Below are 25611 nucleotides of genomic sequence, written 5' to 3' on the forward strand. Positions count from 1 at the left end.
TGTTAGAGGCTCTGTCAATCCTCACCTCCCCAAATGCTAACAAATGACAGAAGTTTTCAACTATGTTGGGTTTCTTGTGGTTTGTCTTGAAAACATCCTAGTGTCCCCAGCTTTCCCCACGGTGCTTTGCACACACTCGCCGTCTCCAGCTGGAAAACACCTGGGAACGGAAAGCACCTGTGCGTCCTCGGCCTACTAACTGGACACATTACGCAACAATATACAGAAAAGGCACCGGGCCTTCCACGTGACAATCCCCGCCCACCAGGCATGCCAGCCAGCCAATCACAACGCTCCCCACCTGCGCCTCCCTCCTCCTTCCTCCCCGCCCCCTCGGCCTCCGCACGAGGTGGAATCTTCCAGTTTCAGGCTGTTTTTTTGCTCCCCCCCCCAACGGGGGCCAATGCGGCTGCGCGCTGCGCCCTGATTGGTCAAGCGCAGAGCAGGAGCGCGCGCAGGCGTCGAGCTCGGTTACTAAGGGCGGGAGCCCGCCGAGGGCGCCGGCTGCTTGCTGTGCCTCAGGGGCGTCGAGGCCCGACGACGCCATGCCCAACCGCAGGGCCAGCCGCAATGCCTACTATTTCTTCGTGCAGGAGAAGATTCCCGAACTGCGCCGGCGAGGCCTGCCTGTGGCCCGCGTGGCTGACGCCATCCCCTACTGCTCGGCCGACTGGGCGGTGAGGCCTCGGGCAGTTGGGCTGCGGGGAGGGTGCGGTGGGGACCCAGCCTGAGGGCATCTGTGGAGGGGACGGGCCCTCCCCCGGGGCCGGACCAACCGACAGAACCTTCCAGAACCGGGGCGTGGAACGGACGCCTCACCGCCTCCCTCCCTTGTCTCCCTCTTCTCCCAAAGCTCCTGAGGGAGGATGAGAAGGAGAAATACTCAGAAATGGCTCGGGAATGGAGAGCAGCCCAGGGAAAGGATTCTGGGCCTTCAGAGAAGCAGGTAAGGCTGAGCCCCCCTCCTGCTCGCCCAGCCCCGCCCGGAGGAGCTTCCAGGCGGTACAGAAACCCCAGGTGCTACGAGGGGACAGGGGACGGTGTCCAGGGCTTACAGTAAGTGGCCTCCCAGAGTCTCGGTTCTTAACGGTCAGACCGCCTTTCAAACGCTTCTCGTACTTAGAAGTAGTTGAGCTTCATTTTTTTTAAATGTTTCCTAGAAGCAAGCCTGTTAATGTGCTTTAAATAATTGGACTAACAAGACTTGAAGACCTGGGTTAATGTTTGTAGACACTATGGACAAAAAAAAAAAAAGTTAAATTCCCATGTGGTGGGGCAGGAAATTATTTTTCTGTTCAGAAATTAAACAAGGTAATGGAGGTTTTTTTTTTTTTTTTTTTTTTCCTTACCATGTTGCTTCCTGTTTGTACGTACTGAAATTTCGTTCTTGAACTGCTGGCATTGGATTGAAACTCAAAAGTTTGGCAAATTATTCATAAGACAGTAGATTTCTGTTTTAACTCAGGTGGATTTGTGATGTTCTGTGCTTTCGAGCTTAGATTTTTCTTGTTACAATTTCTTGCCAAACATTTGTAGGTTTGTCATTGTCGGCCATTGGCTGCTGCTGTTACTGATAAATATGTTTTCCTTGACCATGAGAGAATGCTGAAGTAGTTCACAGGCAATTTTGAAGTGATTTTGTTAGGTTTAAGTATGTGAAGTATTCAGCAGTAGCTGTATTTAAAGTATTTGACAGGTAATTCTCTTTCAGAAATTCATATCTACACCACTGAGGAGGCCAGGCATGCTTGTACCAAGACCAAGTGTTTCTCCCCCTGATATGTCAAATTTATCTATAAAAAGTGATCAAGGTAGAGTATTCCTAAAATATTATGCTTGAATTTGGATGGCATATTGGGCAATAAAAAATGTCTTCTGTATGGTGGGGAAGGTGGCTCACGTGTGAGGAACAGAACTCATATACAAAGTGAGGCGAGTTGGTTCGAGGGAGGTGGGGATGGTAGGCTGCCTAGGCAGCCTAGCCTCAAGTCCCATCTCAAACAATCATGGACATCTCCTTAACAATGACACTAGAGGTTGACTTTTGACTGCCTCACTCTAGGACATACCTGTGCATGTGCATCGCCCCCCCCCCCAGTGTGTTTTAATTGATCTTACATTTCAAAATAATTGACTACAAGGGTTTAAATATTATAGCACAAATATTAGGCAGGATGAACTAATTTGCTGTTGTGTAAATAAAATAGGAAAGTTTTTTGTGACAAAAGTCTCTCTTGGTTTCTACCACTTCATACATTACTAAACATAATTCTTGGGCATCTTTGTAGCTCCCATACTTAGGGTACAGGTAGACAGGAACAGTAAGCCTTTTGACTTGTTACGCAGCCTGGTAAGAGAGGAAACTTTAAATTTTGAACTACAAAAATAAGGTGTTATGGATTGATGGATATGCTAACCAGCTTGATTTAATCCTCCCACAATTTTTAAATCTGTTGAAGCCCCATGGTAACCCATAAAGGTGTGCTGATATTATTTGCCAATTGAGAATAAAGAACTTTGGCTGGGCATGGTGGCACGCAACTTTAATCCCAACACTGGGGAAACAGGGGGAGGAGGATCTATGTGAGTTGCAGGGCAGTCTGATCTATAGAGCGAGTTCCAGAACAGCCAGGGCTACACAGAGAAACCCTGTGTGGGGGGGGAGGTAAAGAATTTAATAATATCCTGGGGTGGGCAGACATGAAGCAAAGATGAATTATTTCACTACCCTGGAAGGGACCATAACTAATAAAGGGCCTCTATGTTGCTTCTGGCTGTTTTTATTGTGTTCTGCCTTTGTTTAATACAAACTTCTAACAATGGTCTTAGTGGATAGTACCAGTCCTCATAGTTCTCTTGTATTATAGGTGGTCTTCTGTATTTTGGCAGAAAGTACAAAGGCAGAGAAATGAATTTTCCACAGCTAGTTTTACTTCACTTGTTCTGTTGGACATTATTTCCCAAACCATCTGTGTTGCATAGATGTCACACCTTTTATTATGTCATTGCTGAAATTCAGTGTTACTCTAGCTGAATTATGTAGAGGCAAGACTGAATTCTTTTGTTGCTTTATAAAAAATGGTTACTATGTAAATTCTTGGTAAAGGTGATTGTAAAGTTTTTACTTAGTATAATTGAGTTTTCTCTTTTATGATGCACTAAGAAATAACAGTAACACATATTTGTACAAAAGTGGTTCTAACAGTCTTGGATTTTTGTTTTGTTTTCAGCTCTTCTTGGAGGCATTTTTTATTTTCTGAACATTTTTAGCCATGGTGAGCTACCTCCTCATTGTGAGCAACGCTTCCTCCCTTGTGAAATTGGCTGTGTTAAATATTCCCTCCAGGAAGGTATTATGGCAGACTTCCACAGCTTTATCCATCCAGGTAAGTAGCCACTATTTAATAGATTCTAAAAGTACATGATATTTTAAACTGGCTTCATTTGTTAGTAGTAGTTTTCTTAAAAGCTGAGTTTTTAAGATGTACATAGATATAATACCTAAGTGTCAAACTATTAGGAATTAGGTGTTGATATGACTGGTTGATTGAATCTTTTCTGGTTGATTGAATTTTTTCCTCTTGAGTGAACTTTAGAATTCAGAAGTTAGAGTACCTCAGGATTGCACAGCCTGGGTAAATAAGTTTACCCAGGGCCTTACATCTTTGGATATTTCTGTTTTATGCCTTGTCCTTTTCTTTCATTATCCCATCCTTCACCTTAGTAGTCTGATAGTGCTTTATAACCTTGAGAAAACCTTTTTTCTGAACAAATTAGATCATTTGTAAAGTGTCTGTAGAAACTATTTGGAACAGTATGGAGGTAGCACAGCTCTCTAAACATCCTTTAGCCATCACCTTTTCCACCATTATACCTCCACTAAAAGCAAAACAGTAGCCCAGGGGAGACTCAAGCCTGTGATCCCAGCACTCACTCAGGAAGAAGGATGAGGAAAGAAGATTAGACTACATTGATACCCTGTTTCAAAAAAAAAAATAAATGCAAAGTAGACATTACAAAGATGTCAGATCTATTCAGTTCCCAGGAGGACAGAGAGCAGTTAAAGGAACCACCATATCCTTGAAGTCAAAAGGGGAAAGATAGGAAAGAGCTTTAAAATTAATTTGGACATCTTTATTCTCAGAGGACAGCAAAGTTAATTATCTTATGCTTGTGGACATTTTCATATAGTTTTTATGTTTTGTGGGTGAAACATTGAAAAGATAAAATTTGGATATTTTTCTTCATTCTGAAAATTTTGTGTATGCTTGCAGTATAACAGGCTTTACCACCCTCAAAGCCCTTCATGGATCCCTAACTAGAAGTCCTTTTGCATGAATTTTCTTTCCCTAGTATAATTTCCCTGGTAGGAACTACTTGCTATAAAGGTAGTTTGGAAAATACATAAAAATTATTTTAGTCATCCTACCTTTGATTTAAGCAACAACAACCAAGACAAAAGAAAGGACACATATGAAGTTTTAATCTTGTATTTTAAGATAATGAAGATTACCCGCATTGAAACTTGGTTATCATATGAAGTATTACCTTAGAACAAGTAAGAGAACTTGTAAATTTTTGGTTCTCAACAAAACACTTTGTATTGTAGGTGAAATTCCACGAGGATTTCGATTCCATTGCCAGGCTGCAAGTAAGTATAAAGGAATTGGGGTAAGAGGGACTGAGTGTGTGCAGCCCTGTTAAGACTCACTCTTTTAACTTAGAACTTGTAAGCTTCAGGGAATGATAGGGGGATGATCTTTAAAACCTTAAACCTACTCATGCACACTGCTACAGCTGGGGGCTGAACTAGGGCCTCACACATGCTAGGCAACTACTCTGCCAGAACTGGACCTCCAGCCCGAAATTTTTAAACTACTGAATGTATATATGAACTCTTTTTGTTCTAAGAAGTAATATTTTATGTTCGTATTGCTACATATCCATGGAGTTCCAAGGTCAGCTGTTGGTATAGTGGCCAGGCTCTTAGGAAAATCATGGGAAGTTTCAGATTCTCTGAACGATAGACCCATTTATTGGCAATGTTTGTTTTAAAACTTGCTTTTAGAATTTATGCTTGTAGTTCGGAGTGGAGCAATTATGAGTTTGGGGTGAGGAAATCAGGCTTCTAAGTATTTTGTAACCAAAAAGCTTGACTGTGACTAAATTTATCTAAGATTGGAGCTAAACTCTTACTAGAAAGTTTTCAGCAGTTTCCTATTTGATTAAAATGAAAATCATGATAGTTTTATATTAAATTGTTTAAGGAACCATTTAATTCCTGCATGTATAAGTTTACCTTAAAAATGTGGTTAACTAATCTGTTAGAAGTATTAGCAACAGAAATGTGTGTCAGGTGTACTGTAGCAGGCATATGGTAACTTTGACGATGCTAGGTGTGTGTGTGTGTGTGTGTGTGTGTGTGTGTGTGTGTGTGTGTGTGTATGCACCACGCTCGTGCAGATCAGAGGACAAGTGTGGAGAGTCAGGTCTTGCCTTCCACCTTGTTGAGACACAATCCCTCTTGTTTCTGCCACTATTAAGCCAGCTAGCTGGATTATAAGCTTCTGGCAGATTCTGTTGCCTCTGTCCCCCATCTCAAGGTAGGTATGCTAAGATTACAGATGCCCACCACATCCAGCTTTTTTTTTTTTTTTTAACGTGGGTTTTAAGGATTGAATGAACTCCGGTTGTCAGGATTACAAGACAAATACTTTACCTGTTGAGCTGTCTTTGGCCCTAGCATGCTGTTTTTACTGCATATATTTTATATTTTCCCTTTATATTATTGAATTTGTGTGGCTTAGTTTAAAAAAGAAAGAAGAAAAGTATTGATCTATTGCGCTGGAACCAGAGTTGTAGACTGTGAACTAAAGAACTTAAAGAGATTTTTTTTCCTTTTTTAGTTATGCTTCTTATGTGTTTTAAAATAGGAAACGAAGCTTATACAGAAAAACACTTCTGTATAACTCCCTCATAAGTTACATTAAGAGCATTGTGCTACTAAATAGACGGTAGTTAAAACGAATGGAGGAGCTGGAGAGGTGGCTCAGCAGTTAGGAGGATGCTGTACCTCTCCTAGAGGATGGGAGTTCAGTTTCGAGCACCACATCAGGCAGCTCACAGCTGGGGGATCCCTTGCCTCTTCTGGCCTCTACAGGCACCTACACTCAACGTTCACAGGCATATACAAATAGACATGAATAAAAATAAGAGAAATCTTCTTTGTAATTACAGAGCTTGGAATACTTAAGGCAGAAGTGGATCACCCACTGTTTGAGGCTGGCATGGGCTACAGAGTTCATTGCCAGCGTGTGCTGCAGAGCAAGACTGTCTCAAAACAAAACAAAACAAAAAATCCCAAACACAAACTTTATGAAACCTAGTTTCTGACTTAAATTTCATGTTTGTACTTGAAAACATGATTTTGGGTCATTCATCATTTGAATACATTGCCTTCCTACTGTGTGTCACTCACTTGTTGAGAGTATCACTGACTTAAACCATTTCTTTGCTATCTTGATGCTGATAAAACCTTTTAAGTATTTTATTGCACTTTTGTAGTATTTTCACATTAAACAAATGAACACAAAGTATCCTTTCTTTAAAAGCTGTTTCTATCTTATCTATAGTTTATTAAAGGCCAGAAACATTCTTTTTTTTCTCATGCAGAGGGTCAAACCTAGGCAGTCCTTGTGCAGCCAGGCAAAGGTCCTCCTGGTGAGCTGCATCCACAGCTGGGAATGACTTCTTAATTTATTATTCCAGCTAATTGAAACAGGATAGTGTTTCTCATTCTGACAAACTTAAAATGTTTGGAGCTTGCCAATTTAAGCATGCCTTAAGTTGCCAATTAAATAACCCTGGGAAATCTGCCAATTAAATAAGATAAATGATGGCTAAAGTGACAGCTGTGTTGACATAGTACCTAGAAATGCCCGTGCTAATGGAATGCACTGAATTGGAGAAGACCCTGCAGGGTACATAGAATAATACACCAAGCCAAGCCAAATTTACATGTTGATGTGCTCTGTTTAAGCAGTAGCCAGCGGACATGCACATAGATTTCTCAGGGCTAGTGAGATGGCTCAGTGGGTAAAAGTGCTTGCCACCAAACCTGATGACCTGAGTTCGATCCTGAGGATCCACTTGTACTGCTTCCCTAAATAAATAAATACCTCCCAAAGACATTGTGCTGCCTGGTGTTTCAGGTACTATGAAATCAAGCGACTGCTTCATGGGTGAGTGTTATTATAGTTTAACACATTAGAGTAGTGAAGAATTTCAGGATCAAAAGACATTTTACTATGGAGTCTAGTGACATCTCCCTCCCCACTTAGGTTCTTCACAAAGGTGCTTCAGCTGCTGTATGAGCTTTGGGACCAAGAGGTCTTGACTGTCCTTCCTCACTTGAGCCAGAAGAGCTCAACCCCTTTTCATTTCAATGTTTAATGGGTTTTCTTTAGAGAGTACTGCTTTAAAAGAAGCAGAGCTTTGAATCATAATTGCAGTTTTCTATATGAAAGATCCATTGGCTTTTCAAATGCATTAAATACAAAGAATGTAACAGTGACTTACAGTGTAGAATATTAATGAGCAGCCATGTATCCACCAGTCAACTAAAAACAGCACATCGCCAGCACCACTGGCACCCTCTCTGCTCTCTCCCTGCCTGGTTCTTTACAAAAGAAGTGTTCTGAATTTGTGTTAGTCATTATCTTTTCTGAATAATTTTACTATTATATGTATATATTTAAGTGTTTTTGTTTTTATAGACATGTACCTATATTTTAAGTACATTATCTTTTACTCATTTTATATTTTCTTACAATGTGTGTGTTTATTATAGAATTTAACCTGTTTATTGTTACATTGTGTGAAAATGGCTTTTCTCAGCCTGAGCCTTGGATTGTTCACTCTATATGAGCTCTCTTAAGTTTCAGTACTGGGTACTGAACCCTAGGTCTTGTGCATACTAAGCAAGTACTCTACCACTGAGCTACATCTTTTAAATTTGTCTTCTGGGTGTTTGGAAACTAAAAATAAGTTTATTTCTTTGAACAGAAGAGGCCTGGTTATTTTTGCAACCTTGTGTCAGTAATCCTGTTACAATTACCTTTGTTGATCTGTTTTCATAGTCTCTTGGCTATCATGTTTATCAGATGGTACTCCTCCTGTGCACTGTGTGTGAGTGAGTGGTCATATTATTCTTATCCAAAGAATGTTTATGTTGTGTCTGCCAGAAAACTGGAATCAGGAGGCATCTTAAGATTATCTTGATGCATGGTCGGGGATTGAGGTAATTTAAATTATACTTTGAACTAATCTATCTCTCTTTAATGAAGAGAGAGAGGGTAGATAGATTACCACCAAATGATTATACATAGAATTTGTAGCATAAGCAGTAGAAATCAGAAAAAACAATAGATTTTATTACTATTTTTTTATATAAGGTCTCTTGTAACCCAGTCTGGCTTCAGACTCTGTGTAGCGATGACCTTTAGTTGTAGAGAAGACCTTTGGTCTTCCTGCCTCAGCCTCCCAAGTGCTGAGACTACAAATATGTACCACTATGTTTAACATTTTATTTATACAATAGTAGTGGAAACTTTTTACTTAGTCTGCTAAAAATTCTGTCTTGGTGTCTGAGCCTTTAAATCTTTCCTTCCTCAGCTCTCCAATATTTATTCCTTTTCAAGATTCTAGGCTCCTAATTCTTCATTGCATTGTTCTCTGTAGTGCTTTGACACAGGCATTCCACTTGTTGAACTTTTCCTCTGTCATTATGCAAAGCTTAACTTAATCTTTCAATAGTCTTCAATTTTATATTTATATATTAAATGTGCCTAATATAGGAATTTTGTTCAAACATTTTTTTTCTTTTTAAATCTGTGCCTATTAACTTCTACACCAAAGAAACTTTTGGGTACCTTTCTATGAATTTCATTTTGGTTCTCCTTCCTGTCTCTGTGTACCTGCTTTTACAGAGTGTTTGAAAAGGAGGAATTTCAGAGTAACTTCACCAGAGAGGTATATTTGCTCTTTTGAGACACTTGGTGAACTTAGGAATTGTAATCATAGGTTCTAAAAGCACTTTGCTCAACCATTAATTGTTTCTAGAATTGACAAGTAATTTAAAACTAGCCTTTAGAGTTTCCTAACTTCTTACTCGTTTATCAGTAAGTAACATGCTTTCATGTTTGTGCTGCTAATATCTTCAGCATCACTTATAATTTTTTTGTGGTAGGGTTCATCTGAATTTACTTGGTCCTTTTTTTCCTGGAGGTATGGAGTTCTTCATCATATTGTTTTTTAAAAAAGGATTTTTTTTTTTAATGTGTGTGGGTATCCACTGAGGCCAGAAGTGTAGGGGACTGGATCCCCTGGAACTGGAGTTACAAAAGGTTAGCCCTGTATAGATCCTGAGATTAGAGCCTGGGTTCTCTGGAAAAGTAGCCAGAATACTTGAGTTTAACCCTGGAACTCACAAAAGAATCAACTCCTGCAGGTTGCCCTCTGAACTCCACATGCTTGCGAGTGCATGTGTGCGTGCGCATACACACACACACACACACACACACACACACACACACGAACAAATATTTTAATGAAAACAGAGGCTAGAATGTTTTGCTCACTGGTTAAAAAATACTTGCTGCACAAGTGTGGGACCAAGCGTTTAGATACCCAGAACCTACCTAAATGCCCAGTGCCTGTAATTCAGGAAGAAACAGCAGATCCCCAGAGACTAGTCATATCAGCAAGCTCTGAGTTTGAAAGACCCTGCCACATTGAATAAGGTGGAAGAGATCAAGGATGATTCCTGATAGCACTCTTAGGCCTCCATGTGCATATATGCATGCTTTTGCACCCCCATTCAGGCCAGTGAGTGTGCGCTCTCTCTCTCTCTCTCTCTCTCTGTCTCTCTCTCTCTGTCTCTCTTTCTCTCTCTCTCTCTCTCTCTCTCTCTCTCTCTCTCTCTCTCTCTCTCTCACACACACACACACACACACACACACACACACACACACACACACACACACACGAACAAGAAAGGGGGGAAGCCCTCCAGCCTTACTTAACAAAACATTTTTGAAAGGCATGGATGCAAACACTGTAGACTTGGTCATTAAGAAACATGGGTTCAATAATGACTTCATTGTTTATTGACGATATTTCCCACCTCCATAAGATTCTGGGTTAAAATATTTAAAGTACCTAACGAGAACCAGGGTTGGTAGAAGCATGAATGAGTAAATTACCCACTGCTCTCCTCCTGTATTCCTGTTCCCAACCTGATAATACTTGTCTTTCTCAGTGGCTGAACTTCTACCTTTTTATTTCCCTCAGGTGATTCTAGTCACAAGATTCCTATTTCAAACTTTGAATTCGGGCATGACCAAGCAACTGTGTTAAAAAACCTTTATAAATTTATTCATCCAAACCCAGGGAATTGGCCACCTATTTACTGCAAGGTAATATCTAGTAGGAAGTTTTTTAAGGTGCCCATTTAAACACCAGAAGAATTGAAAAGATAAAAGAATTTCAGTTTTGTGTTATGTTTTAAAACATGCTCATTCTGAATTCATTTGTATGCAATTAGTATGGCCTTTAAAGTCCTAACTTTGGAGGCAACAAAAGCTGAGTATAGTCTTTTCTTCAAATTCCTCCTAAAATACCTGCAATAAATATCTTTTTAGCCCAACAAATGGATACTCATTCTCTTAACCATTGTTTGTGATGTTCAGAAAAGACTTTTTGCTTTATCCAAAGTCTCCAGGATAGTAGTGAAGAATTGGGTCCTAAACTTGCTTTGCATATTATATATAGTACCATGACCAGATCACATGATCTGAACATTGATTTCATCATTGGTCTACCCTATGTCAATTGCGTTTCATAAACTGTATTAAAATTTATATGTATGTGTGAATAACCAGTTAATTATAACAGTAATGTTTTCGAATGTATGCACTTTTATATACTTTTCAGTTAGTGTCTGTCTTTTTTACACACACTCAAATTTGAAAGGACAGTGTTAATTAAAATAATTCAAAAAGGAGAAAATACAAGTAATGATTTTCCCTCTGCAGTCTGATGATAGAGCCAGAGTCAACTGGTGTTTGAAGCGTATGGAGCGGGCATCAGGTGAGTAGAGTCTGAGTCATGCAGGAAGTGCAGTCTATACTTTGTTTTGACGGATGTGTTCTGGTGCCCAAATTCACTAATTGTATTTTTCTATTTACAAATGGAAGAAATCAGGCAAGATCTAGAACTTCTCACTGTAGAGGATCTTGTAGTGGGAATCTACCAGCAAAAATTCCTCAAGGAGCCCTCTAAGACCTGGGTTAGAAGCCTCCTAGATGTGGCCATGTGGGACTATTCTAGCAACACAAGGTATTTGATTTTGCAATTCACTGATTCTTTTCTGAACTACATTCTGAGAAAATAAGCTTGGACTAGGTTTTGGGTTTGCAGGTTTTGGGTTGTTTTTCCTTTTGTGAATCACTTTTCAGTTAAGCCTCAAACTTGTAAAAAATAGTTTTTTCATGTATAGTTTTTTACATGTATGAGTCTTTGCCTGTGTGAATATCACATAAGTTCCTGGTGACCCTGGAGAGCAGACAAGAGTGTTAGATCCTCTGTTGCTGGGAACCAAACCCAGGGCCTCTGCAGGTGCTCTCTGGCCTGGGGAAATTTTTAGCTTATGATAATTGATGGAAAAGATACATTGCTGCTTTATTTTAAAAGCAAGAACAAAAACCCCTGCTGAATAAACTATTCTTTACCAGTTAGAATTTCTCTACTGCTGAAAGAATGCTTTTTGATTTATTTAGACTTTATTTTTAATTTTTATTAAATTGTTTTCATCATGTATATAATTTATAGAAAGTGATACATAAGTGAATTAAATTGGCAAAAATGTTTATTTTTAAATAATCTATATTTACTGAAAATTAAAAGATTAATAAAAACAAGTATAATACTCTCTTGCCTTCCTTAGTTGTTAATATATTAATGCATTTTCATTATAATTTATCTCTAAATACATACACACTTTTTCTAAGCTACCTGAGTAAATTGAAGTCACCCTGCTTCTTTGTGTCTAGGTAAACCAATATTTTCTTGGAATAAAATTTCTCTTACAGTAGTATGATTACCAAAATCAGAATATTGCCATTTGACATACAGTACTATTATCTAAACTGAAGTTCATAGACTGCCAATTCTTTTGTGGTATCCTTTATAGGTAAGACAGTATCAAGAGTCCAGTCCTGGATCATATTTTATTGGTCATGTGTGTGCCTGTGTTTTGCTTGTGCTTACCTTTTGCTTCAGATTCTGCTACAGGGATGCACTCCTAGGGTTCTTAGTCTCTTATAGTCTTTAATTCTCTGAAGAGTGAAGTCCAATTAGTTTATAAGTATTCCTCAGTTTGAGTTGGTTTATATTTCTTGATGACTAGGTTAAGATTACACATTTTAGAAGGAATACCAGAAGTAAAAAAGTGCTATGACTTCTCAACATGTCACACTTGGAAGCATATTATGTCGTGTGCCCTATTCCTGATATTGAGATCTGTTAGAGTCACCTTTGAACAGTTACTATAGTGTACCCACCTCATAATGGGTTGGCATGTGCTCAGCAGTAGTGTTACCTAGATAACATAAGGCCCTGGCTTCAATCTCCCAAAAAGTAAAGTATTTTTGCAGAGAAATACAATTCCTTAAATGGTCAAGTCCTAGTTCTGGCATTCAGTGATGATTTAGTTGGAATGGCTCCTTCTAAGCTTGTGAAGATAGTGATTTTTTTAATTACTCCTTCAGTATTTATTAGTTATAATAATTCCATAATAAAAGGCTTTTTCCTTCATTTTTCCATGTATAGACTTATGAGTTCTTATTTTATTCAGTGAATTAAGTGCTTTTGCTTTCTGGTACATTCTAACTTCATCTATTGTTCAACTCCATCCTTGGATTAGCAGTTTCTCAACAGGCCCTTGTTCTTTCAGAGGTGGATGGTGCTGAGTGAGAACCTGTTTAGTATGTGTTTGAGTTTTGGCATGCACTGAAGTTTCAGTGTTGATGGAACCATGATAGTTCAGGACTCACTTCTAGTGACTTTATCTGAGGATAGGTCACAGTAATTTTCTCAAAAGTTACTTTGGTTTATTTCTTTTTCACTTGTACACAATAGCTAAATTGCTGTTTGCTTGTTTATGTTCTGTGTTGTCTTAATTAGTCTTTGGTTGTATAAAACATAGCATTGTTCAGCAGTGTATATTCAAAAGTGTCACTCACTTGATTGAAACCATATAAAAGCTTGAAAATTAACTTGGGGAGAGCTGAATCTTTGTGTTGAGTTGTGTCCAAGGACAAAGGTGGTTTTTTTGTTAAGATGAATACTGTCTTTGTAATATCTTTGTTTTTCATACATGTTTGTAGGCCTGTTGTTGAGGGGCAGTTCCTTAAGAAATTTTGTTCTTATATGAAAACTGGTTCAATTAAACTTCATTAATTCTAATGGAGTAAATTTGGTGATTGGTATTTTGGGGGGAAACTACACATGGCAAAAATATATTTTTAGATGTCTGTAAGGAAGGTCGCCTCAAAAAATTTTGTTTATAAAGTTTCACTGTTTTGTTATATCCTATAGATTCTGAAATGTCATTTTGAATAAGTACTGTTTAATTCCTTCTCTAACAAATTAAAATGATCTTAAATGAGTAGATGGAAAGGACTTGGATTTTGTTTCTTTTAGTAAATTATGGGTATTATGTTGATTGCATACCAAAAACTCTGTGAAAGATATTTAATGTTTAGGGTATTTTTTGATAACTTAGTAATAATCAGTTTTATGAATGGTTCTGTGAGCACATGAGAATATTCTGTACCCTTTGTTTTGGGTTGTAGGATTTGACTCTGTCCACAAGGTCTACACTGACTGTTGGGTAGTCAGTTTTCTGTTACTATAGTCAACACCCAAGATAATCATCAGCCTATAAAAAGAAAGGGATGCTTTTGATTTTGGAGGCTCAAGTTAATAATCAGTTGGCATCTTTGCTTTTGTGGCTATGTTCAGACAGTACCCTGCAGTGGGGAGTATATGTGGTAAAGCAAACTCATTTCTGGAAAGGTAATAAAGAGAAGGGGAGGGGACTGGTATTCTACAGTTGTTTTCATGAACACATACTAGCCTCAACTACCTGAGGGTCTCCCACTCACACCCCACTCCTTTTTAAGATAAGGTCTCACTGTGTAAACCAGACTATTGTGGAAATTTAAGAGATCTGCCTGCCTCTGCCTCGTGAGTGCTAGAATCAAAGGTGTGTACCACCACACCCTACACTATACCCAGTTTCTTACATTAATTTCTGTCATCTTCCAATAGCGCTAAGCATGGGCCTTGGCAGGATCAGTCTGCACCTTGAGCTCGTGATCATTTCTGTCTCACACTTCTGAGTGTTGAGAGTAGAAAGGTTCCCATGTCTGCAGATTTTCTTATTCTTCAGCTAACTTGATATATCATCTATTGATAGTAAAGATTAACTGTTTCCACAACTCCTTATACATTCTGTAATTTTAAGCTGGTTGCTCTATTTCATGTCTGTACATTAAAAAATTTGGTGAATCTTGTATAATAGGTTGAAGCTTCATTTACATGTCAATACTGTATATTTAATTGTATGTGGAATGTTACATTAGAATTCCCCATGATATTTTTTGACGTTCCAGGTGCTTTTTTAGTTTTACGTTCTAATAGCTTTCTGTGGATGAGGCCTTCTGTTTCCTTTGTCTCTTGGGCAGCAGTTTTTGACAGATTTGCGAGTTTAGTTCAAGAGCTCCCTCTTCTGTCGGTGTAGCAGCCAACATACAGGTTCACACTAACATTTGTTAGTAATTGTGTAGAAGTGGCTGATTTTCCTTTTTTTGGAGGGGGTGGTAGGGGTGTTCTACATGATTCTAAATTTATTCTTTGGCTCCTCCTCACCGTCAACCAGTGCAACAGTTCTCCCTTGTGGGTTGCAGCTCCTTTGGGGGTTGAATAATCCTTTCACAGGGATTGCTTACATAGTAGATATTTACACTATAATTCATAAAAGTAGCAGAATTACAGTTATGAAGTAATGTAGTGGGTGGTTTTGTGTGTCAGCTTGACACAAGATAGAGTCATCAGAGAAAGCCTCAGATGAGGAAGTGCCTCCATGAGATCCAGCTGTAAGGCATTTCTCAGAGTGATCAATGGGGAAGGGCCCAGCCTATGGTGGGTGGTACCACTTTACGGCTGGTGGTCCTGGTTCTATAAGAAAGCAGATTGAGCAAACCATAGGAAGCAAGCCAGTAAGCAACTCCCCTCTATGGCCTCTGAATCAGTTCCTGCCTCTGGGTTCTGCCGATTGAGTTCCTGTCCTGGCTTCCTTCAGTGAGGAACAGCAATGTGGAAATATAAGCCAAATAAACTTTCCTCCCCAACCTGCCTTTTGGTCTGGTGTTTCATTGCTACAATAGAAACTCTAAGACAAATAGTAATGAAAATAATTTTATGGTTGGAGTCACCACAACATGAGGAACAGTACTAAAGGGTTGCAGCATTAGAACGTTGAGAACCACTGATCCAGTATCTAAAGAGCTCTTCTCCCTCCAATATCCCCCAACATAGGTGCTTTCTTGCTCTTCCAGGTCTCTACTTCAGTTTATATGTGGAGTGGGGGATGATTTACATTTAGTCTTAGGCACTCCTGTTTCCTTTTTCTTTCATCCCTACAGTTTTGTGAATGCCATAGTTGACATATAAAGACTTAGGATGGGTGAAAATTTTCTCCATTGCAATATAAAATTTTCTCTTTATACTTGAGGTTTTAGTGTTCTGTCCTCTGTAGAATCTTGTGTACTTTGTTGTTAACATTGTTGTTGATCTGTAAGTATGTAAGTGATGTTAGGATATTTAGATTCACTATTCATTTATTTCTACAATTTTATTGAATTGTCTTTTATAAAGAAGGCTGCTTGTATTTTCTCCTTTATTGTGTGCATCTAGTTATTCAATACAGATACTTAAGTTACTAACCAAAGAATTTCTTAAAGTTTACATTCAGTATTTGGTGTCTGTGTTTATATTCCATGTTATCCCGTGCTATTGGTAGGTTGGGGAGGAAAGTTTATTTGGCTTACACTTCCACATTGCTGTTCCTCACTGAAGGAAGCCAGGACAGGAACTCAATCAGGGCAGGAGCCCAGAGGCATGTGCACGCACACACACAGTAACCACACAGTTGCAGCTTTTCAACACTTTGGGCAATATTTAGGAATTTTAGGAAAATGGCACTTTGTTTTAAAAGGATCCCCAATGTTGTCTGAAATTTTCTTCTGAACAACTGACCTTTGGTGCACATTTCTGTTTCGGCCTTTTCTTTACCTTACCAGCATAGATCAATGAAGTGTTTTCAGAGACAAATATTTCCTAAAATTCTTAAATGTTGCCAAAGAGTTGAAAGGCTGCAACTGTATGGTTACTATATCCATGTGTACACACACACACACACACACACACACACACACACACACACACACACACACACACACAGGAAGCTTAGGCCATGGTAATTATTTCCATACACTTTAGTGGCAACTGTAGAATATCTTCATATAATATGGATTCTTAACAGAAAAAATACAATGTTAAGTTCAGTAAATACAGACATAAGACTAGGATATCTTTACTGTTGTAATTTTAAAAAGCAGCTCTAGAAAAAGACTGCGACAGAGCTTGGGTAGAGTGGTTTTTATGGGGGGTGTGAAGGGGAAAAGAGGGTAGGAGACAGGGGAGACTGGTCTCTGGGGACTGGAGCAACAGAAGAGGGGAGGCAAAGAGAGAGAGATGGAGACACAGGCAGAGAAGCACAGAGAGAAAGATGGGAGGTGGACAGGGCCCTATTAAAAGGGAATGTAGTGAATTTGCACAGGTGGTGCTCTTAATGGCTGCAGTTGAGGTAGGGCATATCGTGTCAGAACCTCAAGGACAGGACAGTGCACATGCCTGAATACTAACATTTACTGCAAGGCATTTTTTGAGGCCTGTGCCACAGAATTGGTTCAGAGAGAGACTGATGACATAGTGCTGCAGCCAGCATATGAAGCATTTGGGCCAAATACCTCCGCCTTTCACTGAGCACTTAGAATGTCATAAGATTTTGAGAGAATCTTCATTTAATAAACTATAGAAACTAATTATAAATTGTTAGTATAGGTCAATAGGACTCATTTTAAACAGAGCTCTAAAGTACCTAGCAAAAGACTTAGTAGTAAGTGGCTGATAGCACATTATCTTAAGGTCTAGGAGAAATAGCTAAGTTTTATGTTGATGCAGTTTAGTACTTAAGTAATAAAATAGTAGCTATCATACTGTTGTGGAGGCTCAAATATTTGAAGTGTAATAACTGTCCTGTTCTATTTCTTAACAAGTTGTTTTTGAGTTCACTTATAGTCTGTCACCTGCTGACTAAAGTAGTACAGCCTTTAATCAACAAATAGTAACCCAAGCATAGCCTATGGCACACACCTCTAACCCCGGCACTCAGAGTCAGAGGCAAGAGGATTATTACAAGTGCAAGGCTATCCTGATCTACATAGGGAGTTCCAGGCCAGCCAGGACCCTGTCAAAACACCTGCCTTCATGAAGCAAACATAGAAAAGATACTGCAATAACTAAGAAAATGGACATTTTAACTTGCAATAGTGCTTTAAAAGTCAACCAAGAAGTGCTTGGAAGGGAGACTACAAAATGAATGGTCCAGGATACCATTTAAATTGTAATATGAAAGCTAAGAAATGAAGCAGAAGAAAGATAAAAAATGAAGAGCCTTGTTAGAAATAGCATTATACCAAGCAGGAAAGAAAATAGATTGGGTTTCTTAAAGGTCTCTGAGGTTCTTCTTACAGATGTATTGAAAGAAGATAAGAAAGGAGGTATGGAGCCTATGGTTATTAAATGAGCTAGCAATAAATGATTTGTAACTAGGGTAGTGACAGAGACAGAGAGGAATAGGTTTTAGATTGGCAAAAGGCAGTAGACTTGCCTAAGGACTGGAGCTAGGGGAAGAGAATGGAAACAGAATAACAACACATGATCAGCTAGATGGGGTGAAAGAATCAAGTTTAGAATATTCAGAGCACTGGTGAAGTGTCTGATGAACCCACTGTATGTAAATGAGATCATTACAGAATCTGAGCAAGAAGAGGACTCATGCACAACCTTAGTAATAGGCTTTGCCATTATCATAAAGCTTGGGCAGAGGCTGTGGCTGTGGAGCTTTCAGCACTCCCAGCCTACAGGTGCTATGTGACACAAATTATAGTCATTGTCAGTGTTCATGATGAAGACTGGAATGTGAGAAACGAAGCCATGCTGGGTGCAGTAACCTCACAGACTGCCATGAGCTACTTACTTCCTGGGTTAGGTCTGTTTCTTCTTCACTTTGTTCCTTGGTTTATCTCATTCTTTGGGAATGTAAACTGTCTGTGGCCTTTTTCACATTCATGTTTTCTTTGAATATTTGAGTCTCCTTGGTTGTGTTTATATTTAGAAATGAGGCTTCAAAACCAAATAACTGGTCCATCTTGTGTAGTGGGAACTAACAGCTTTGCTGGAGGAGAAACCAACAAAAGCTTAACAAGAGCAGTCAGCTTATTTCCTTATGTGGTGTAGAGAATTGACAGCTCTTTGAACAGAAATTCAGCCTCATAACCTGCATTGGCCCTTATTTACTATTTATGTGTGTGCATATATGGTATGGATATGCCTGTGTGTGGAGATGAGAGGACAGTGGGACTGACTTCTTTTCTTCCACCATGGGCTCCAGGGATTGAATTCAGGTCATCAAGTGTACATGGTAAATGCTTCGTCTCTTGTCTGCTTTTGGTATGGACATGTCCCTGATCCAAGCACCTTGCTAAAGTTCTAATAGGCAGATCTTCTGGTAGGTCTTGTCTTTAATGCCTATTCTGTGAGCCACAAAGGAAGTGACTTCCTAAGTCACTATTCTTCATTTATTTCTACAATTTTATTGAATTGTCTTTTATAAAGGAGCCTGCTTGTATTTTCTCCTTTATTGTGTGCATCTAGTTATTTGACTGTGATTTTTCAAAAGACTTTGGGGACAAGAAATAAATATATGGATGTATTTAATTCACCATCTGAACTAATTATAACCTTCCAATAGTAGTATTAAGACGTGAGGTTTTATATTGTGATATCACTTTAGAATTCTTTCCTTTGTTCAATTAAATGAGCTTTTTATATTTAACAAAAAATTGAACAAATCTTGTATAATAATACATGAGGCTAGAGTAGGTTCTATAAGAAATGTGGAAAGACTGACAATGGTGGGCCTTACCTTAGTCTCCTGTCTGATAACAGCAAGACATGTGAAGACGATAGACTGCTTATCCAAGAAGCCACTGATCCAGACCCCAAGAACATGGGTTTCAGTGAGGAAACCTCGGAAATCTATGAGATCTCCTGTAGTAGTTCAGTACTTATCCCTAGCATAGGTGTGGACTCTGGGAGTCCATTCCACATAGAGGAATACTCCCTGAGCCAAGAAACACTGGGGTGGGCCTAGGCCCTATCCCAAAGGATATGATAGACTCTGACACCCTATGGAAGGCCTCACTATCCAGGGAGAGCAGAAAGGATATGTGATAGATAGGGTTTTAATTGGGGAGGGGGGGATGGTAGGGGAGGATGGAAGGAGAAGGAACTGGGATTGTCATGTAAAACAATCTTGTTTCTAATTCAAATTTAAAAATCTGCAAAAAAATAAATTACACTCCCAAACAGATACAGACAAAAAAAGTTTCAGAGAGTAATGTCTAATCAGATTAGAGATGGATCACTTCAGATTACTTCAGTGTGAGGGTTTTCAAACTATAAAATTTATGGAGTGAATATTTTGTCTGTTCCTTTGGAAAGATGAAATTTCTATAGGCAGAGAAGTGTACAGTAGAGAGGACATTTACCAATAGATGGCAGTCTCAGTGACTCAGGAATAGAGGAGGGGAATACATGGACGGTAACTAAAGCCTCTAGAACCCTCATTTTAAGGTAGAATGTATGTGTAGTTTGCAAATTAAGAATTTTCACTGGAGGAGTTGACAAACTATTTTAAAGTCTGTATTAAATCAATCTTTGAGGGCCAGCGAGATAGCTGAGTGAGTAAAGGGGCTCACCCATCAGGGTTTGACCCTGGAAACCCAAGTGACAGAGAAAGAACCAACTCTGCAAGTTTCTCTGGCTGCCACATAAGCACATGCGCAAACAATAAATGGGTCTTAAAAAGTAAGAAATTTTGAATAGTGGCATCAGTTTTAAGTAAATGATCTCAGCTAGGTGAATTGGAAATTTGGCATATAAAACCCTAAACAGTTAATTTAGTTCAGCTACTTCAGTTAGTGCTGTGTTTCTCTTGGTACTGGGGGTGCACCAGGGACTTACCACAAGCTCTGTCCTCAACCACTTGGTAGTACATTAAACTCCTTTTTCTTGTTCAGGTGCAAGTGGCATGAAGAAAATGATATTCTCTTCTGTGCTTTAGCTGTTTGCAAGAAAATCGCGTAAGTATAGGGAGGAGTTCCCCCTCAGTGCTATTCTGTGCTCTGCGGGGAGTCTTTTGTGCCATTGTGCTTGCTCTTGTCAGCTGAGGTGAATGTCTGTACATTCACCTTTCTTACTGAAGCCCAATGAAAACAAAGGTAGTTTTTGTTACTTTTACTGTTGTCCACATCACTACTACTGAACAATTTGTGTGAATCTTCAGAAGCATTTGTTGAGGTTTTTCCTTCTTGGACCCCTTAAGGAGAGACAATTTCCTGCTACTAATAAGGACATCACTTTCTTGGAATAAGGCCCTAAAATTGTAAACCAATTTTGTAGTGAAAGTACCTACAGCCTTGTTCTAGTATGCTTTCTGGTGGTGTGACCAGCACCATGACCAAAAGAGAGGAAAGGATTTATTTGGCTTACACTTCTAGGTCACAGCCCATCGAGAGATGTCAGGGCAGGAACTCAAGCAGGAAACAGGAACCATGGAGGAATGCCACTTGCTAGATCACCCTAGGCTCATGTTTAACTAGGTTTCTTATGCAGCCTAGGATTGGTGCTGCCAGTGTAACCTGGCCTACTAAGTTCATTATCAACAAAAGACAATGCCCACAGACCTCTCTGAACTCTAGGCAGTTCCTCACTTAGGCTTTCTTCTCAGGTGACTCCAGGCTATGTCAAGTTGACAGTTGAAGCCAACTGAAACAAGCCCCAAGTCTCTGGGTACTCTGCTAGTACCTCTGCATGCAAATGCTTCTTAGCTCTGAGGATTAACTGTTTGTGGTTGTGTTTTATTTCTACTTCTGCCTTTCCTTAAACATTGGAGAATCCTACTTACCCTTACCCTCATTCCCATCCCCTGTAGCAAACCTGAAATTTTATCTGCTGATCAGAAGACTGCTTACCAGTAATAATGTTCATGGTTTGAATGCTGCCTGTTCCCATCTCTTCTCTCTAAATCTTTAGATTTTTCTCAAAATTAGAATAGTATCTCTGAGATGCTTTTTTTTGTTGTTGTTGAAAACTTAACCTGAATACTTGAGTGAACTGGATAAAGTTGCTCTAGTGAGATGTCTTCTTTTTTAAAGGTACTGCATCAGTAATTCTCTAGCCACTCTGTTTGGAATCCAGCTCACTGGAGCTCATGTACCCCTACAAGACTATGAGGCCAGCAATAGTGTGACCCCCAAAATGGTTGTATTGGATGCGGGGCGTTACCAGGTAAGGGAACCTCTATTGTCAGTAGAAACTTGGATGTAAGTAACCTTTTTGAGAGAAATCGGTTTTCTTGTTTCTATTTTGATTCTAAGTACAGTTTCTCTCTTGGCATTTTCAAATGAAGAAATATTTTCCTCTCTCATTTGAAGGTAGTGTCTTTGTTTTGGGGGTTATTTGTTTGTTTTATTTTTGGTTTTTTTTTTTTTTTTTTTTTTTTTGCTTCTAGACTTCTTCAGACCTTCTTCCTAAAATTCCTAAGTTTTGACACATGCTGTCTATGCTACAGTACTGGTAACCTGACTGGGGAATCAGTAGGCACTCATTTGGGACTCCTCATTAGACTGACACTGAACCATGGGAGCAAACAGTTTTCCAATGTTTTTATTTTCATTTTCCCACAAAATAATCCTTCCAGCTCCCAGTTCTCTGTTTCCTTACTTACTCTCCTCCCTTCTCCCACACCACGTAAGTCCCCATTCCTATGATCATATCCTGAACCCAGTGCTATTGCTTCCAATCTCAGCTTCAAATGGCCTCTTCTGATTCCCACAGCTTCCTCTAGCAACCCAGTACCAGCAATTTATTGACCTCTGCTGTGACCCGTAGTTTACTCACAGCTCTGCTATCTTAGGCTTCTTTATAGAGCTACTGCATAGAACAACCACAGGACACTGTTTGTATAAAATTGTGGCCTCTTGTTCATACTTTCTTTTTACCACCTCCATCCCCACCTTTACTGCCTTCCATCCCAACTTAGAAGTTTTAGTCTTTCTTTTCTACTGCATTACCTAGACTCCATTGGTCCTCTTCATCATGCTTGGTTGATTTTACTTTTTGGGTTGTGAGCCTAGCCTTTAATGACTGAGCCATCTCTCCAACCCATACTTTTTTGAATCTTTAGGACTCCATCTATTCTGAGTCATTCTGTTTTGCATCCCCCTCCCCTGTGTGTATGTCTGTCTGTAGGCATGCCTGCCCATGTGTTCCTAGTGCACATATGGGACTTGGTTCTCTCCTACCATGTGGGTTCCAGGAATCAAACTCAAGCCATCAAGCTTGACATAAGCACCTTTGCCCATTGTGCCAGCCCTGTTCTATAATCACTCTTACCAAAATAAGCATGTCATAATCTAATCTTTTTTAAAAACAACAAATAAGCAAACTCTTAAACCTGTGACCCTAAAGTCTCTGCGGAGTCACCATTCTCCTCCTTTATAGAAACATGACTAAACACTGGGAAAATGGTAGTTTACATTTTTTAATTTGGAATTAAAATAGGCCATTTAATAATTGATAAGGAGTAAACATTTTTCCTGTTCTTTACAGAAGCTAAGAGTTGAGAGTCCAGGATTCTGTCATTTCAACTCTTATAATCAGGAACAAAGGTCAAACACATCCACTGGTGAGCACCGTCAGTTTCAAAAGATTGGGATTATACCTTAAACCTTAAAAAGATCCTGGGGTGTTTCTGGGTGGCCATAGAGTTTGGAATTAGTTAAAACAATTTGAATTTATGTATTTTTGTCACTGGGGAATGTAACATTCCTCAGACTTTTGTACAGGAAGACTTTTGTTTTCTTACAAAAACAAAACAACAACAACAACAAAACCTGTTTTTCTTCTAACAATTACAGTTTCATGGTTTTGATGTGATAGATACATGATGTATTTTGGCAGATGAGACATTTCTAAAGCTAATTAATATGGAATTTCAAATGGTACCTAAAGAAATTCAGCTGGGGTTTCTTGCCCTAAAAACAAAAGGAAACATTTTTCGTTACCCTCTTGCCTTATGCTTATGGTTTTTAGTTATGATTTAGTGAGAGTCCTACAGTGGAATGAAGTTAACTGAAATGCCTCTTTATAAATCAAATGTAAAGTTGCTGTGCCTGTTTAATTATGTTTTCAACACCCTAGGTTATTACCCATCTGGGGTGAAAATTTCTGGCCCCAACAGCAGTGTTCGAGGAAGAGGGATTACCCGCTTACTAGAGAGCATCTCCAGCTCCTCCAACAACATCCACAGATTCTCCAACTGTGAGACTTCACTCTCACCTTACATGTCCCAAAAAGATGGGTACAAATCTTTCTCTTCCTTTTCTTAATGATGGTACTTTTTATTGGAAAAATAACAAGCCCAACTTCCTTTCTGACTACAGTCATATTAAACAAGCAGATCACATCAATAGTAAATGTCACGCCTCTAAAAACTACTTAATTTGTAAGGAAACTATTTCGTAGATTAAACATAATTGTGGTTGGAGAAGATTTTGGCATTCTTGCTTGTGTGTGTTTCCTTTATTTTCTTCTAAGACTTATACTACCTGGTGGTATGATGGGTATGTTTTGAATTCTAGAACAAAACTGGCAATTTCAGAGCATTTGAAAATGTTATACAGTTCTTTCCCCTGAAGTAAAGGTATTAAGTATCTGTTGCAAAAGACTCTAAAATAATATTAACTTAATTCTTTCCATTATGAAATGTAAGCCTTAGAGACCAAAAGCTATTTGCATTGCAGATAACTACGAAAAAATGATTTGTTATTTTAAATAGTCTTTGAAGTAATTTATCTTTCACAGAAGAAACCAGTTAACAGGATGAAAATATAAAATAAAAGGTGAAAGAGCTATTGTTTACTCCCAGTCATGTGTATACATACAAATAATTGTAGGTCCTGTAGATTTATTTTCATAGAATAGTTTTATCTTTCAGAGCAAATTTAAAAACCCAAACAATATTATTAATATTCAAGTCCTTTTTCCCTTTCAGAAAGAATCTTTGGGCACTGAACTAAAAAATACTAATATCCTTTTAGAAAACTGTCAGCTAATACTTTCATTGGGCATCTGGTTGACAGGGATCACCTCTGACTCCTGCAGTGGCCATAACCAAGGATAGTGACTGCTGTAAGGACACACAACAGTTAACTGTTCTAAGACAGGTGTTCTGCAACTTTCATGGACCATGCCAGTTTCAAACTCACATCCCTGCTTTGCCTCCTGAGCACTGGAATTTGAAACATGTAGCCAAAAAGGTACACGTGCCCATGTATGCTGTCCGTTGTAACTGTTTAGGCTCATGACTTACCCACTCTACTTTAAGGTTCCACTTCTTATGCTTAGTAGATAGCAGAATCAATAGTTACTGTTGCCAAGAGAGAGGACAACACAGAATTTCAGAGCCACCTTAGAAAGTAAAGTACTTTGCAAATAAAAGAACCAATCACGACTCTTGTGGATTCTGTTCTTATCCTGGATAATTTCATTTGTGCGGTGGACATGCTGTTAGGAGTCTGCCTAATGTTGGGTTTAGAATACTAAAATGAAGACAGCTCCTTATGTTCAGGAGCGCACTGTGGAGGTAATAAACAATTATGTGAATTAGTTAAAATGCTTTTCAGCATGAGAGGAGATGGACACACACCAGGGGGAATCCAGAAATGCATCCTTAGAGTGGCTTTTCAAAAGAACATCCAAGTCACTGAAGAGGCAAAAGAACTGTCCCTTCCACAAACAGCCGGATATTGACATAAAAAAAAAAAAAAACCAAAAACTGTTCTGTTGTGGAAGCATCTGGCAGTGACACAAGGACCTATTATACTGGGTATATAAGCTGACATTTAGAGCCCATTCCCTTTGGTAGGGTACCTTGCTCGACCATGATACAGGGAAGAGGGGCTTGGTCCTGCCTAAATTTGGTATGCCAGACTTCATTGACTCTCCAAAGAAAGCCTTACCCCCTCTAAGGAGTGGAGGAGGGAAGAGGGGAGGGTGGGAGAAGGAAACGGGGTGGGG

General features: G+C 39.1%; 1 protein-coding gene across 2 annotated transcripts; it reads left to right on the plus strand.

The window, feature by feature from the left end:
* The first annotated feature begins 545 nt into the window (after positions 1-545).
* Mael (maelstrom spermatogenic transposon silencer) lies at positions 546-23992 on the plus strand. 2 transcript variants are annotated; one of them, XM_027418095.2, is made up of 12 exons: positions 546-677; positions 854-946; positions 1712-1811; positions 3231-3386; positions 4610-4651; positions 10351-10475; positions 11094-11148; positions 11256-11397; positions 20550-20612; positions 21687-21819; positions 23143-23218; positions 23734-23992. In XM_027418095.2, the coding sequence occupies exons 1-12, from the start codon at positions 546-548 to the stop codon at positions 23919-23921; spliced, it is 1305 nt and encodes a 434-aa protein (XP_027273896.1). In that variant the 3' UTR covers positions 23922-23992. The 2 variants fall into 2 exon arrangements, with proteins under 2 accessions (XP_027273896.1, XP_035301520.1); XM_035445629.1 differs by lacking the exon at positions 854-946.
* Positions 23993-25611: the final 1619 nt, after the last annotated feature.

This window comes from Cricetulus griseus, chromosome 5 (genome assembly GCF_003668045.3).
Source record: "Cricetulus griseus strain 17A/GY chromosome 5, alternate assembly CriGri-PICRH-1.0, whole genome shotgun sequence".
Taxonomy (NCBI): Eukaryota; Metazoa; Chordata; class Mammalia; order Rodentia; family Cricetidae; genus Cricetulus; species Cricetulus griseus.